Raw genomic sequence first — 14,038 nt, 5'->3', positions numbered from 1 at the left:
AGCTTCCTTTGAAGTATTTGGGGCTACCTCTTGGAGCAAATCCAAAGAAGCTAGTAACATGGCAGCCAGTAGTGGAAAAGGTTAAAAATAAACTGTCATCTTGGAAGAGGAGATTACTTTCTTTTGCTGGGAGAGTAACTTTAATAAAATCAGTCTTGGCTAATTTACCTATTTATTACATGTCTATTTTCAAAATACCTAAGGGTGTGGCTAAGGAGATTAATAGGTTGCAAGCTGCTTTTCTATGGGGAGATTCAGAAGTAAAAAGAAAAGTGCATATGGTCAGTTGGGAGGTGGTAACTAAGCCCAAATGCCATGGTGGTCTTGGGGTGAGGAAGATTTCAGAAGTGAATGATGTCTTGCTCTTGAAATGATGGTGGAGATATGGGGTTGAAGATAGATCACTATGGAAACTGATTGTATGCAGTAAATATGGTTCGTCTGGAGGGAGATGGTTACCATTTCAGAGGGATTCAGGTGTGGTTTCTATATTGTGGAAGAGTATTATGAATCTTGCTTATTCTAATCCACTGCTAGTGGAGTTCTTTAAGGAAAATGCAAGCATTATGGTTGGTGATGGGAACAGAATTAAATTCTGGTGTGATAGGTGGTTTAGGAACATAATCTTTAAAGAGGAGTTTCCTAGATTGTTTAATATATCTGTGGAGAAGGAAGTCTCTCTGCACCAAATTAGTATGAGAAGGAGTAATTCAAGTAATGGGGTCTTGGAGTTTAGAAGACCTTTGTTTGCTTGGGAAATGGAAGAGGTGGGGAGGTTGTATGCTCTGCTGCTGGAGGCTCCAAGTGTTAGAGATTCAGTGGAGGATTCCTTGAGGTGGACAGCATCTTCATCTGGGCTGTTTTCTGTAGCTTCAATCTGGAAATGGAAAATAGAAGACAGGGACTCTGCATCCAGAATATCTGAGCTAGTTTGGGGAAATGTTGCTCCTCCCAAGGTGAAGTTTTTCTGTTGGTTAGCTTGGCTTGGTAGAATCAAAACATCTGTATTTATGCAGAGAATTGGAGTTCTAAATGATAATTATAGCGATCCCGGGTTTACCCTTGTTGTATAGTGATCCGGACATGTGTCCGTGGATGTTGGTAGTTGTTTATTATCTTGTTTACATCCTTTCTTACTTTGTATTTGAGTTATAGGATGTGTTGGGCGGGTTGGTTACAGGTTGGTTGAGTTTAGAAACCAAAACTAGTTGCCCAGATTTTTGGCCTGTACGCTCGAGCGGAGGTGTTGGCGCTCGAGCGGAGATTACACCCATTCAGTATTTTCCTGTGCAGCGTTGTACGCTCGAGCGTGGTATTGGCCGCTCGAGCGGGGTTGTCTGAGTGCCGCTCGAGCGTAGGGTTGGGAGCTCGAGCGGAGGCCTGGTTCTGCAAAAGTGCTGGGCGAGAGCATTCTGCGCTCGAGCAGGAGGTTGGCCGTTCGAGCGGAAGTCTGTGAGTGGCCGCTCGAGCGGGGTGTTTTACGCTCGAGCGGAAGACTGGGTTTAAATCCCGAAATTGTGACTTTTCAAATCACTTTTTCACTTTCTCTTCTCTCTCTTACTTTTCCAAAATCACCATTGTTGAGCCTCTCACTCTAGACTCTACCTTCTCTCTAGGTTTTGATCTAGTATGAGTGATTTACTCACCTTTGGCCTTTACAAAAAAGTTGTTGATCGTCGAGGGCTTCATTTTAATCTGAAAATCTCGGGTTTTGGAGCACGTTGGGTTTTGTCGTCTTCTCCTTTGGGACTCCGAATTTGAGGTAGGGATAACCTACTCCTCTCTATGGGTTTTGTCTTTAAATTTTGGTATTTTGAGATGTTGGGCTTGGTTTGGTAATTTTGTGAAAGTTTGGGGCTTTTGTGTAATTTTACAAAAGTTGGGGTTTTATTCATAATAAACCTAGATGCATGTTTGGCATAGAAAAATAGAATGATTGTTGAATCATTGATGAAAATGGGACCTAAGGGTTGAAATGGTAATTATGGAAAATGGCCTAATTACATTGTTTAATTAATTGGGATAATTAATTGGTGAGAAATGAGGAAATGAAATGTTGATTGAAGATCCATTTGTGCATTTATTTTCTGTTTTAGAAATAACTGCTTTGGGCTATCGGTGGAGGATAGTCGAGATTGTTGTAGACAATGCATGATGATTAGGTAAACGGAAACTAATCAATGGAATGTGTCATGGAACTTGACGGTTGATAGAATACATTAATTGTGTGTATTGTGTGATTGTATATAGAACCAATGTGTTTATATACGTTATGTGTAGAGGAGGAGATAGGGGATGTACTCCGCGGTTTAGGGGAAGATAGGGGATGTACCTCTAAACCGGATAGGTATTGGGAGGAGATAGGGGATGAACTCCGTAGACAGAGCTCATATGCTTGTCTAGAGAAGTGAAGATAGAGCTCATATGCTTATCTTTGTGAAGTGTGGATACAGCTTGTATGCTTATCTGTGGATATTGTTGATATACATATCTGTTGTAGAGTGTGGATACAGCTTGTATGCTTATCTGTGGATATTGTTGATATACATATCTGTTGAGAATGTGGATATAGCTTTTATGCTTATCTGAATGTGAGATATAGTTTTTATACATATCTGTGGAAATGATGATAGAGCTAGCATGCTTATCTGTTGAAAAAGGGAAAATGAAAAGTAATTGGGACTTGTAAGTCGTTGACATAAATATGTAATTTATGTGATTGTATCAGTGTTGACCAACTATCAATTGCTAATGTTTTAGTCATTGTCCATGGTTGGTTTAGTGTATTTCTACTGGGTTGTGGCTCACCCTATATGGGAATATCATTTTCAGGTACAGGAAGCATGCCACCTCCAAGGACATAGCTTGGAAGGCTAGAGGCGGGCATAGTGTAGTTGTTTTACTTTTGATGTATTACATGTAACTTCAAGCCAAGGGCTTAATGTGTAAACGAGTTAGTACTCTTTTGTTGAAACCAAGTGTTAACTTGGAAAGCTGTAAGCCCGTAGGGCATTTTGTTTTGATGTTAACATGTAATACTTATGTAATGAAACTCAATGAAATAAAGGAATGTGGTTAGTTTATATGTAAATGTTTGTCTTATCTGATGGGTTTAATGTTATTATTTTGAGGGCGTTACAACTTGGTATCAAAGCGTACCGGGTTCGAATACTTTGGGTACGTGGGAAGTGATTAGGATCACAATAGGTTTGTCTCGCTTGATAGAGACTTAGATGTAGTATTATATGCTATGTGCTTAATTGATAACATGCTTATGTGACTATGTGGGTATGGGATTTAATTTCTAGGATATTGATTGGATCCTTGAGTTTCTGGGAGTCTTGTTGGAAAAGCACTTGATCAATGCTGTTTCTAACCGGAACTCTAGTAACGCCTCGGGACTATTATTATCCGGAAATGAAATTCGTAAGTGTTTATGTGTTTATGTGCTTATGTGGAGTGAATTACAGTTGTCCAGGCATTAGGACGTGAGTGTTTAGTTTCGGCACATTTATGAATGTGCTAACGTTCTGTGTTGCCTTTATTAGGATGTCAGGACGAGGAAGAGGTGCTAGACGTGGTAGACCTGCGAGGCAGGAAGTACCGTTACAGGGTGAGATTCCGGCAGTGCAGGAGGGAGTTGGGCAGGCCAATGTGGCCGAGCTAGTAGGTCAGCAGGCTATGGGTGCCTTGGCCAGAGAGATAGCAGGAGCTTTGGGTATTCTTAGAGCTGGGAATCAGGCAGCTGAGACAGGGCCTTCCTTCTTGAAGAGGGAGTTCTTCCGGTGTAATCCGGACGAGTTTATCGGGGATCCTAAAGAGCCGCTTAAGGCAGATGAATGGCTCGAACAGACAACGAAGACGTTTGAGATGCTTGGCATCGAGGACGGAGCACTGAAAGTGACCTTGGCATCCTTCCAACTGAAGGGAGATGCGGGTCAATGGTGGAAGTACGAGAAAGCTCGTGTTGGTGGTACTTGGGAGGCGTTTGTGAATGCTTTTCAGGAAAGGTTTTTATCAGCAGCAGCTAGGGAAAAGCTGAGGGATCAGTTTAGCCGGCTTAATCAGCAGGGCTTGTCAGTGGCCGAGTTTGAGGCTACTTTTACCAGTCTGTCTAGGTTTGCACCTGAACTGGTGGCGTCTAAGGAACGCCGTTGCTATGAGTTTGAGCGGAAGTTGAGGCGGGGCCTCAAGTTGAGAATTGGTGGGTCTTATATTCGAGAGTATAGACACCTAGTGGACGCTGTAGCTCATATGGAGCTTATGATGCAGGAGGAGGATGAGGGTCAGAGAGGCTCCAAGAGGAGCCAGGATAGTCAGAGTGATGGCAGGAGGCAGAAGGGTTATAACCCTCAGCAGTCGCAGGGTGGTGTTGCTAGATCGACCTTCCCAGTGCCGAGTGCAGGCTCCGGGAGAGGTGGTCAGGGGGATTTCACCTGTTACAAGTGTGGCCAGCTGGGTCACAAGGTATCTGTGTGCCCGCAGAAGGGTGGGGGTCAGAAAGCTGCTTCTTCTTCAGCTAGACCGCAGAGTCAGAGTTTGGGCAGGGGGCAGCTCTTGACTTGTTATCAGTGTGGACAACCTGGGCACATGAAGAGGTTTTGCCCACAGTTGAGTGCCACTTCGGGAGCGTCTGGTTCTAGGCAGACGCAGGGTTTTCAGCCAGCTCAGTCTGTGCAGGCCTCGAGGGCCAATCCGGGAGCTTCGTCATCCCAGTCTGTGCAGCAGTCTTTTGCTCCGAGAGGTGAGCAGGTAGACCAGGGGCCTACGGGGCGCGTGTATGCTGTTACCGCGCAGGATTTAGTACCGGCTCCATCAGTAGTGAGAGGTACTTTTCTGTTTTGCAACTCAGTTGCTAATGTGTTGATAGACACGGGTGCATCTCATTCTTTTGTATCTGCTGCATTTGCATCTGTTTTGGAATTGGAGTTAGCACAGTTAGCATCTCCTATTTGTGTGGTATCGCCTTTGGGTGGTGAGTTGATCCTGAAACAGGGTGTTAGAGGATGTGATATAGAGGTCGCCGACTATAGGCTTCCTTTTCCGTTTGTTGTCATGCCCATGAAGGGTTTTGATGTTATTTTGGGTATGGACTGGTTATCGTCATACCGGGCTGTTATTGATTGCTACCGCCAGAGGGTCACGTTATGTACCTTGAGCGGGGAGTGGTTCCATTTCTTGGGAGACCGGGTTGGTAGTGTTTTGCCACCGGGGTATGATTCGCGAGGGCGAAGTGAGCTTAGTAGTCTACTTGCCAGTTTTAAGAGTGGTGAGAGTGGTGAGACCCAGGTTGTGTTACCGAGGGTGGTTTGTGAGTATTCGGATGTCTTTCCCGAAGATCTTGTTAGTTTGCCACCTCACCGAGAGATAGAGTTCTCTATTGATTTAGTGCCTGGTACGGCGCCGATTTCTATGGCACCTTACCGTTTTGCTCCAGCAGAGTTGGTTGAGTTGAAAGTTCAGCTCCAGGAATTGCTAGATAAGGGCTTTGTTCGCCCTAGTGTTTCACCGTGGGGAGCACCGGCCCTCTTTGTTAAAAAGAAAGATGGTGCCTTGAGATTGTGTATAGACTACCGGAAGTTGAATCGGGCTACGGTTAAAAATAAGTACCCTATGCCCCGTATAGATGATTTGTTTGACCAGTTGAAGGGTTCCCGTTGTTTCTCTATGATAGACTTGAGATCGGGTTACCATCAGTTGAGGGTCAGGGAGGAAGATATTCCTAAGACGGCATTCCGTACGCGGTATGGCCATTACGAGTTTCTGGTGATGCCATTCGGACTTACCAATGCACCGGCAGTCTTTATGGACTTGATGAACCGGATTTTCCGGGAGTTCTTAGACCGATTTGTGGTTGTTTTCGTGGACGATATCCTTATCTATTCGTCTTCTGAGGAGGAGCACGAGGCACACTTGAGAGTGGTGCTTAAGTTACTTAGAGCCCATAGGCTGTATGCCAAGTTTGGGAAGTGTGAGTTCTGGTTGAGGGAAGTCAAATTCTTAGGCCACGTGGTATCCGGGGAAGGGGTGTCTGTTGATACATCCAAGGTTGAGGCAGTGCAAGATTGGGCACAGCCTAAGAGTGTGTTTGAGATTCGCAGTTTTCTGGGATTGGCTGGGTATTACCGTCGGTTTGTGAAAGATTTCTCCAGGTTAGCGTCACCGTTGACTAGACTGACTCGGAAGGGAGTCAAGTTTGTGTGGAGTGAGACTTGTGAAAAGTCGTTCCAAGAGTTGAAAATTAGATTGACCACCGCTCCGGTATTGATTATTCCGGAGAGAGGGTTGGGTTATGCAGTTTATTGTGATGCCTCACGAGAGGGTTTGGGTTGTGTGTTGATGCAAGAGGGAAAAGTGATAGCTTATGGCTCACGTCAGTTGAAAACACACGAGAAGAATTACCCCACACACGACCTAGAGTTAGCAGCTGTGATCTTTGCCTTGAAAATCTGGAGGCACTACCTTTATGGTGAGAGGTTCGAAGTATTCTCGGATCATAAGAGTTTGAAGTATCTGTTTACACAGAGAGATTTGAATTTGAGGCAGAGGAGGTGGATGGAGTTCATCGAAGACTATGATTTTGAGTTACATTATCATCCGGGAAAGGCCAATGTTGTGGCCGATGCCCTTAGTAGGAAATCCATTAGTGATGTTGCTAGTATAGCCATCCGGGAATGGGAGATGTTGGGAGCACTTGGCGAGTTTGATTTGCTACTGGGCGAATCTGTTGAGGTTGCGGCCTTGTTTTCTGTCGTTGCGTAGCCTACACTTGTGACTAGAGTGTTAGAGGCACAGAGAGGTGACCTTGAGGTAGAATCCCTCCGAGAGAAGATCTCCAGTGGGAAAGTTGAGAAGGGTTTGACGGTGTATCCCGACCTGAGTGTGAGATACCGAGACCGTTTGTTTGTACCGGAGGCTTGCCGAGAGGAGGTACTCCGAGAGTTTCACCATTCGCGCCTTGCGGTGCATCCGGGAGGTACTAAGATGTATCAGGATTTGGGTCGCCAATTTTGGTGGCGGGGTATGAAAAGAGATGTGGCTGTTTTCGTATCGAAGTGCCTTACTTGCCAGCAAGTGAAGGCCGAGCATCAGAGGCCAGCGGGTTTGTTGCAACCCTTGCCTATTGCCGAGTGGAAGTGGGAGCATGTCACTATGGACTTCGTTGTAGGTCTTCCGAGGACTCAGCGGGGTAGTGATGCTATTTGGGTGGTTGTAGACCGGTTGACTAAGTCGGCGCACTTTATTCCTATGCGCGTGAGAGATTCGGTAGATCATCTTGCCGATTTGTATATTCGGGATGTAGTGAGATTGCACGGGGTCCCAGTGACGATCGTCTCAGATAGAGATCCTCGTTTTACTGCTAGGTTGTGGCAGAGTTTGCAGAGTGCACTGGGCACTAAGTTGACCTTTAGTACGGCTTATCATCCTCAGACTGACGGGCAGTCCGAGCGTACTATTCAGATCCTCGAGGATATGCTTCGGGGTTGTGTCCTGGATTTCCGTGGGGCGTGGGAGAGGCACTTGCCATTGGTAGAGTTTGCCTACAACAACAGTTTTCAGTCTAGCATCGGTATGGCACCGTTTGAGGCCTTGTATGGCCGACCGTGTAGGTCTCCAGTTTGTTGGGCCGAGGTGGGTGATGCACCTTTGTTGGGTCCGGAGTTGGTTAGGGAGACGACGGAGAAAGTTGAGCTTATCCGTAGGAGGCTTGTTACAGCCCAGAGTCGACAAAAGAGTTATGCCGACCGTAGGAGGAGGCCTTTGGCGTTTGAGGTAGGTGATCATGTCTTTCTGAAGATATCACCTAGGCGAGGTCTGATGAGGTTTGGGAAGAGTGGGAAGTTATCCCCTCGGTTTTTTGGTCCTTTTGAGATCCTTGAGAGGATAGGTGAGGTTGCTTATCGGTTAGCCTTACCGCCACAGTTATCCGGAGTACATGACGTGTTTCATGTGAGTATGCTTCGGAAGTATGAGCCAGATCCATCACATGTGTTGGATTGGACTGATTTAGAGGTAGATGAGGATGCCTCGTATGAGGAGAGACCGGTTCGGGTCTTGGATAGGCGGGATCAGGTCCTGCGTGGTAAGACCATTCCTTTGGTGAAAGTCTTGTGGAAACATCACGGAGTGGAGGAAGCCACTTGGGAACGTGAGTTGGAAGTCCGTGAGAAATATCCGGACTTGTTTGTTGATGTGTGATCTTGTATTTAAATTTTACATTATGTTGAACTTAAGAGCTTTTATATATGTCTTAAGTTGTAAAACATTGAGAATGTTTTGATTATTGGAAACATGTTTTGGAACTTGCCTCATATGGTAGTTGGATGTAACACTATATATGTTGAATATATTGTAGAAATTGGAAGGATAGTGCATAATGTTGATGCATGTTGAAAATACATATGTTGTTTACATATTGTGATATGTCTCTTGTTAAAGGGATGGGATGACCGGTAATGGGTCGAATTGTTGAATGTTAAAATGTAACATTGTTTAAAATGGAGGAAAACTTGTTTTTTGAAAACTTGTGTTTAATTTCGGGGACGAAATTCTTTAAGGGGGGGAGGTTATAGCGATCCCGGGTTTACCCTTGTTGTATAGTGATCCGGACATGTGTCCGTGGATGTTGGTAGTTGTTTATTATCTTGTTTACATCATTTTCTTACTTTGTATTTGAGTTATAGGATGTGTTGGGCGGGTTGGTTACAGGTTGGTTGAGTTTAGAAACCAAAACTAGTTGCCCAGATTTTTGGCCTGTACGCTCGAGCGGAGGTGTTGGCGCTCGAGCGGAGATTACACCCATTCAGTATTTTCCTGTGCAGCGTTGTACGCTCGAGCGTGGTATTGGCCGCTCGAGCGGGGTTGTCTGAGTGCCGCTCGAGCGTAGGGTTGGGAGCTCGAGCGGAGGCCTGGTTCTGCAAAAGTGCTGGGCGAGAGCATTCTGCGCTCGAGCAGGAGGTTGGCCGTTCGAGCGGAAGTCTGCGAGTGGCCGCTCGAGCGGGGTGTTTTACGCTCGAGCGGAAGACTGGGTTTAAATCCCGAAATTGTGACTTTTCAAATCACTTTTTCACTTTCTCTTCTCTCTCTTACTTTTCCAAAATCACCATTGTTGAGCCTCTCACTCTAGACTCTACCTTCTCTCTAGGTTTTGATCTAGTATGAGTGATTTACTCACCTTTGGCCTTTACAAAAAAGTTGTTGATCGTCGAGGGCTTCATTTTAATCTGAAAATCTCGGGTTTTGGAGCACGTTGGGTTTTGTCGTCTTCTCCTTTGGGACTCCGAATTTGAGGTAGGGATAACCTACTCCTCTCTATGGGTTTTGTCTTTAAATTTTGGTATTTTGAGATGTTGGGCTTGGTTTGGTAATTTTGTGAAAGTTTGGGGCTTTTGTGTAATTTTACAAAAGTTGGGGTTTTATTCATAATAAACCTAGATGCATGTTTGGCATAGAAAAATAGAATGATTGTTGAATCATTGATGAAAATGGGACCTAAGGGTTGAAATGGTAATTATGGAAAATGGCCTAATTACATTGTTTAATTAATTGGGATAATTAATTGGTGAGAAATGAGGAAATGAAATGTTGATTGAAGATCCATTTGTGCATTTATTTTCTGTTTTAGAAATAACTGCTTTGGGCTATCGGTGGAGGATAGTCGAGATTGTTGTAGACAATGCATGATGATTAGGTAAACGGAAACTAATCAATGGAATGTGTCATGGAACTTGACGGTTGATAGAATACATTAATTGTGTGTATTGTGTGATTGTATATAGAACCAATGTGTTTATATACGTTATGTGTAGAGGAGGAGATAGGGGATGTACTCCGCGGTTTAGGGGAAGATAGGGGATGTACCTCTAAACCGGATAGGTATTGGGAGGAGATAGGGGATGAACTCCGTAGACAGAGCTCATATGCTTGTCTAGAGAAGTGAAGATAGAGCTCATATGCTTATCTTTGTGAAGTGTGGATACAGCTTGTATGCTTATCTGTGGATATTGTTGATATACATATCTGTTGTAGAGTGTGGATACAGCTTGTATGCTTATCTGTGGATATTGTTGATATACATATCTGTTGAGAATGTGGATATAGCTTTTATGCTTATCTGAATGTGAGATATAGTTTTTATACATATCTGTGGAAATGATGATAGAGCTAGCATGCTTATCTGTTGAAAAAGGGAAAATGAAAAGTAATTGGGACTTGTAAGTCGTTGACATAAATATGTAATTTATGTGATTGTATCAGTGTTGACCAACTATCAATTGCTAATGTTTTAGTCATTGTCCATGGTTGGTTTAGTGTATTTCTACTGGGCTGTGGCTCACCCTATATGGGAATATCATTTTCAGGTACAGGAAGCATGCCACCTCCAAGGACATAGCTTGGAAGGCTAGAGGCGGGCATAGTGTAGTTGTTTTACTTTTGATGTATTACATGTAACTTCAAGCCAAGGGCTTAATGTGTAAACGAGTTAGTACTCTTTTGTTGAAACCAAGTGTTAACTTGGAAAGCTGTAAGCCCGTAGGGCATTTTGTTTTGATGTTAACATGTAATACTTATGTAATGAAACTCAATGAAATAAAGGAATGTGGTTAGTTTATATGTAAATGCTTGTCTTATCTGATGGGTTTAATGTTATTATTTTGAGGGCGTTACAATAATGCTAGTATTCTATGTTTGTTTTGTGGAAATGATGCAGAGTCTTTAAATCATATTCTTCTCCATTGTCCAAAGATTTGGTTATTATGGTCTGGTGTGATAGAATGGTGGGATCTGCGGTGGGCAATACCAGGATCAGTGGCTGAAATGTTGCAATGGTGGGATGGTGTGAGAATGAAGAAAAGGGAGAGAAAAATATGGAAGGTGGTGCCTCTGATTCTGATGTGGTCTGTATGGAAGATGAGAAATGCGGTGATGTTTAATGGTAAACATTTGGTGGTTGATGAGTTGCTTGAACTAATAAAAACCAGAGTGGCATTGTGGGTGACAAGCTGTGGGAAGGATTTTCAGTTTTCAGTTCATGATTTGGTGGTCAATCTTCAACAGGTTAGATTCTGTTTATAGTAATATTGTTGCTGCTGCAGTCTGTTCTGTCATATATCAGCAGATCGGTTCATTACTGCTACTGTGTCTTGTTTGTTTGTAAGGGGAAGTTCAGGCTGCTGTGTGTGTATTATATGATGTTGTCTAGGTGATGTGAATGGGGGCTAGTTCCCAAATCTGCTGGTGCTGTGCTACTCTGCTTGGGTTGTGTTTGTAAGGGGAAGTTCTGGCTGTTGGGTGGGTTGTTGGTGCTGTTTCTGTTGCAGATTTGGAAAGTCAGTGCTGTTGCTGTGCTTCTGGATAGCTGCTGTTGCTTTTCCTGTTGTTGAGGTGTTCTTAGTATGGGTGGTTCTGTGTAGTATGGGGGTTAGTTTGCAATTGGGGTGTCATGTTTGTATTTATTTCTTCTTTTTTTTTTTTGGCTGTTTGATTGGTCGCTCGCCAATCTTGGATTGTGTGCTGGCATATGATAGGGCTTGCTCTTTGGTGCCAACCTAGTTGGGATCTTTGAGTTTAGCTTTGATGCTCTTTGCACCTCCCCTCTCTTTTTGGTGTTTGTATCTTATAATTTTATCATTAATAAAGTTTCTTTTGTTGATCAAAAAAATAATAATCATTCATTGTCCTTCAACTTTGGAAGTCAAGGAGTTGCCCATAAAAAGTTATTCACCATTGTCTACTATAGAATAAGATGTGAACATCTTTTTATCGGTACAAATATGGCGAGTAGCACCAGTGTCCACCCACCACTCTTTAGGATTTCTGACAACATTTGCCTCGGAAACAACTGCAGAAAGATTTATGACATCTATACCATTGAAAATTTTATCCACTTCGGTCATATTGGCTTGAGTAACCTTATTGCTTGATCTTTCTTTGCCTTTGCAAAAATCAGTTCTTAAGAACTTTTTTGATTTTTTTACCATGATTCACTGGTATAGTCCCAACATAAGGAGGGGTTGGCACAATTGTAGCCACCAAACCAGTACTAGTTTGAACATTAATTTGTCCAGTTTCAATAGCTAGGAATTCCAAATTATACAACATAATTAGAATTAGAATTTTATACTACACCGAAAATTTAAACCAAAATCACAGAATTAAATTCTGTAAAAATAAAAGAAACAAGAAATGTAACTTTTATTTTCAATTAATTTGAAAATAAAATAAAATTTTATTTAAACAAATTAATTCCACACAGAAAATTAAATTCCTGTAACACTTCAATAATTAAAATACTGAAACGGAATTTTAATTAATGAAAACTCAGAAATTATTTCTGAAAACCAAAATTAATTTCTAACCTACTTCACAAATAAATATTCCGAATTGTTAATAACACCAATATATCACTATTAGTTGTCAAAGAAAATAGACAATATATCATTATTATCTGTCAAACAGTATATTACTACTATTTGTTTTTCTAACAAGAATATTATTTTGTAAAACCACAGAAAATAATTTCTGTAAGAAGCAGAAAGAGAAAAGGAAACGAACGAAAAATTCTGTATAAACAAAATTATTCGAATCTGTCTTAAGATTATTGGAACAATCTTCTATGTAAATTAAATAATGAAACAAATCAAACAAATAAAATAAATTACTTACCGAACCAAATAAATAATTAAAAGATCAAGTCGAGTGTGGGACACTTTATCCTTAAGACAGATTAGCCCCTCTACGGTGCTTACGGATAAAAGACGTCTTTATCTCCCAAGATACAATGATCTTCACAAATTATTATAGCATTCCAAACAATTTGTACAGTGAACCAAACATGTGTTCTATACTCTCTAAATTTTATTCTAAAACTAGTATGAAGAATAATGAAGCAAGAAAACAAAATGAAGGCAACAAAATGAATTTTTCTTGGATATTTTTGAACCCCCAAACTGCTAAAATATGTTGGTATTTATAGGCAAAATGGTGACCAACAGATCTGTCCGAACAGATCTAGTTTTGAGCTGAACATGTACAGATTTGAATGAACAGATACAGTTCAAATTTTGATCAGATCTGCAACAGTTTGAAACTGTATAACTGCTGCAATTTCTGGTAGTTTTAAACCTGTCAAAAAACCAGTTTAAATCTGTTCGAAATTTTAATTTGTTGTAGAATCAAATGAACAGGTTAAATTCAAACTCAGATTTGTAGAAACCCAGTTTGAATTTGTTCAAATCTGCTTAGGCAAATTTAAATTTTTTTTGGTAAATAACAGGATCTATCAGGTGTAAAACAGTTTCAAAAACTGTTTGGACAAATTAATCTGTTTGGAAGAGGCACAAATTATGGACAAAAAATTTGAATTAATTTCAATTTGAAATTCAAATAATTTCCTATAAGAATTTGGAAAAATTCAAATAAATTTTATCCAAAAAATTAATGTTAGAACCGACCCACAACCCATAGTCTAAAGGCCTGCCAGCGGCGGCAACATGCGTGTGTGGTTGTTTGAGCCAAGGCTCACTTTGTCCATAACTCCTTCTTTCTACAAACTTGGGGTGCCTTTTGGAGCCCAACCCAGGTATTGCCACCTAGAACTTATATACACACATAAGTTCTCTTAAGTTTCAATGTGGGACTAGCCTTATAAGGAAATCCACATTTAATTCTTTAAATGTCCAATTCCAGAAACTCGAAAACGATGTCAATTTTCCATTCACTCATAAATGATTTTGACGAACCGTTTTCACCGTGTGACTTTCCATGCGGCAAGAAACACATTATCTCTTTTGACCTACCCCAAAAGACGTTTGGAACCCACTTAAATTTGGGCTCAAAGTTGGCCCAAAATAAGCCTATAAAAACAAATTTTTCAGCAATTTTTAATAAGACAATAGTGTACAAATGCTTCATTATTATATTTTAGGAATGATACGCTTGACAAAAGTTTAACAAGACAATAGTGCATAAATGTGTCATTGTCACATTTGAAAAAGAATGATACATTTGATAAAAATTTAATAAGATAATATAGTGT

At 41.6% G+C, this 14,038-nt stretch overlaps 1 protein-coding gene across 1 annotated transcript; it reads left to right on the top strand.

Annotated features, from left to right (window-relative positions):
• Positions 1–506: 506 nt before the first annotated feature.
• On the top strand, positions 507–11,384 carry LOC145806892 (uncharacterized). Its single transcript, XM_082904745.1, has 3 exons — positions 507–987; positions 10,712–11,058; positions 11,322–11,384. Exons 1-3 carry the CDS (start codon positions 507–509, stop codon positions 11,382–11,384), a joined length of 891 nt encoding a protein of 296 aa, XP_082760871.1.
• The last annotated feature ends 2,654 nt before the right edge of the window (positions 11,385–14,038 follow it).

The sequence above is a fragment of the Camellia sinensis genome, chromosome 14 (assembly GCF_055761805.1).
Source record: "Camellia sinensis isolate YWXY chromosome 14, ASM5576180v1, whole genome shotgun sequence".
Classification (NCBI taxonomy): Eukaryota; Viridiplantae; Streptophyta; class Magnoliopsida; order Ericales; family Theaceae; genus Camellia; species Camellia sinensis.
This window is presented reverse-complemented; position numbering and strand designations above follow the sequence as displayed.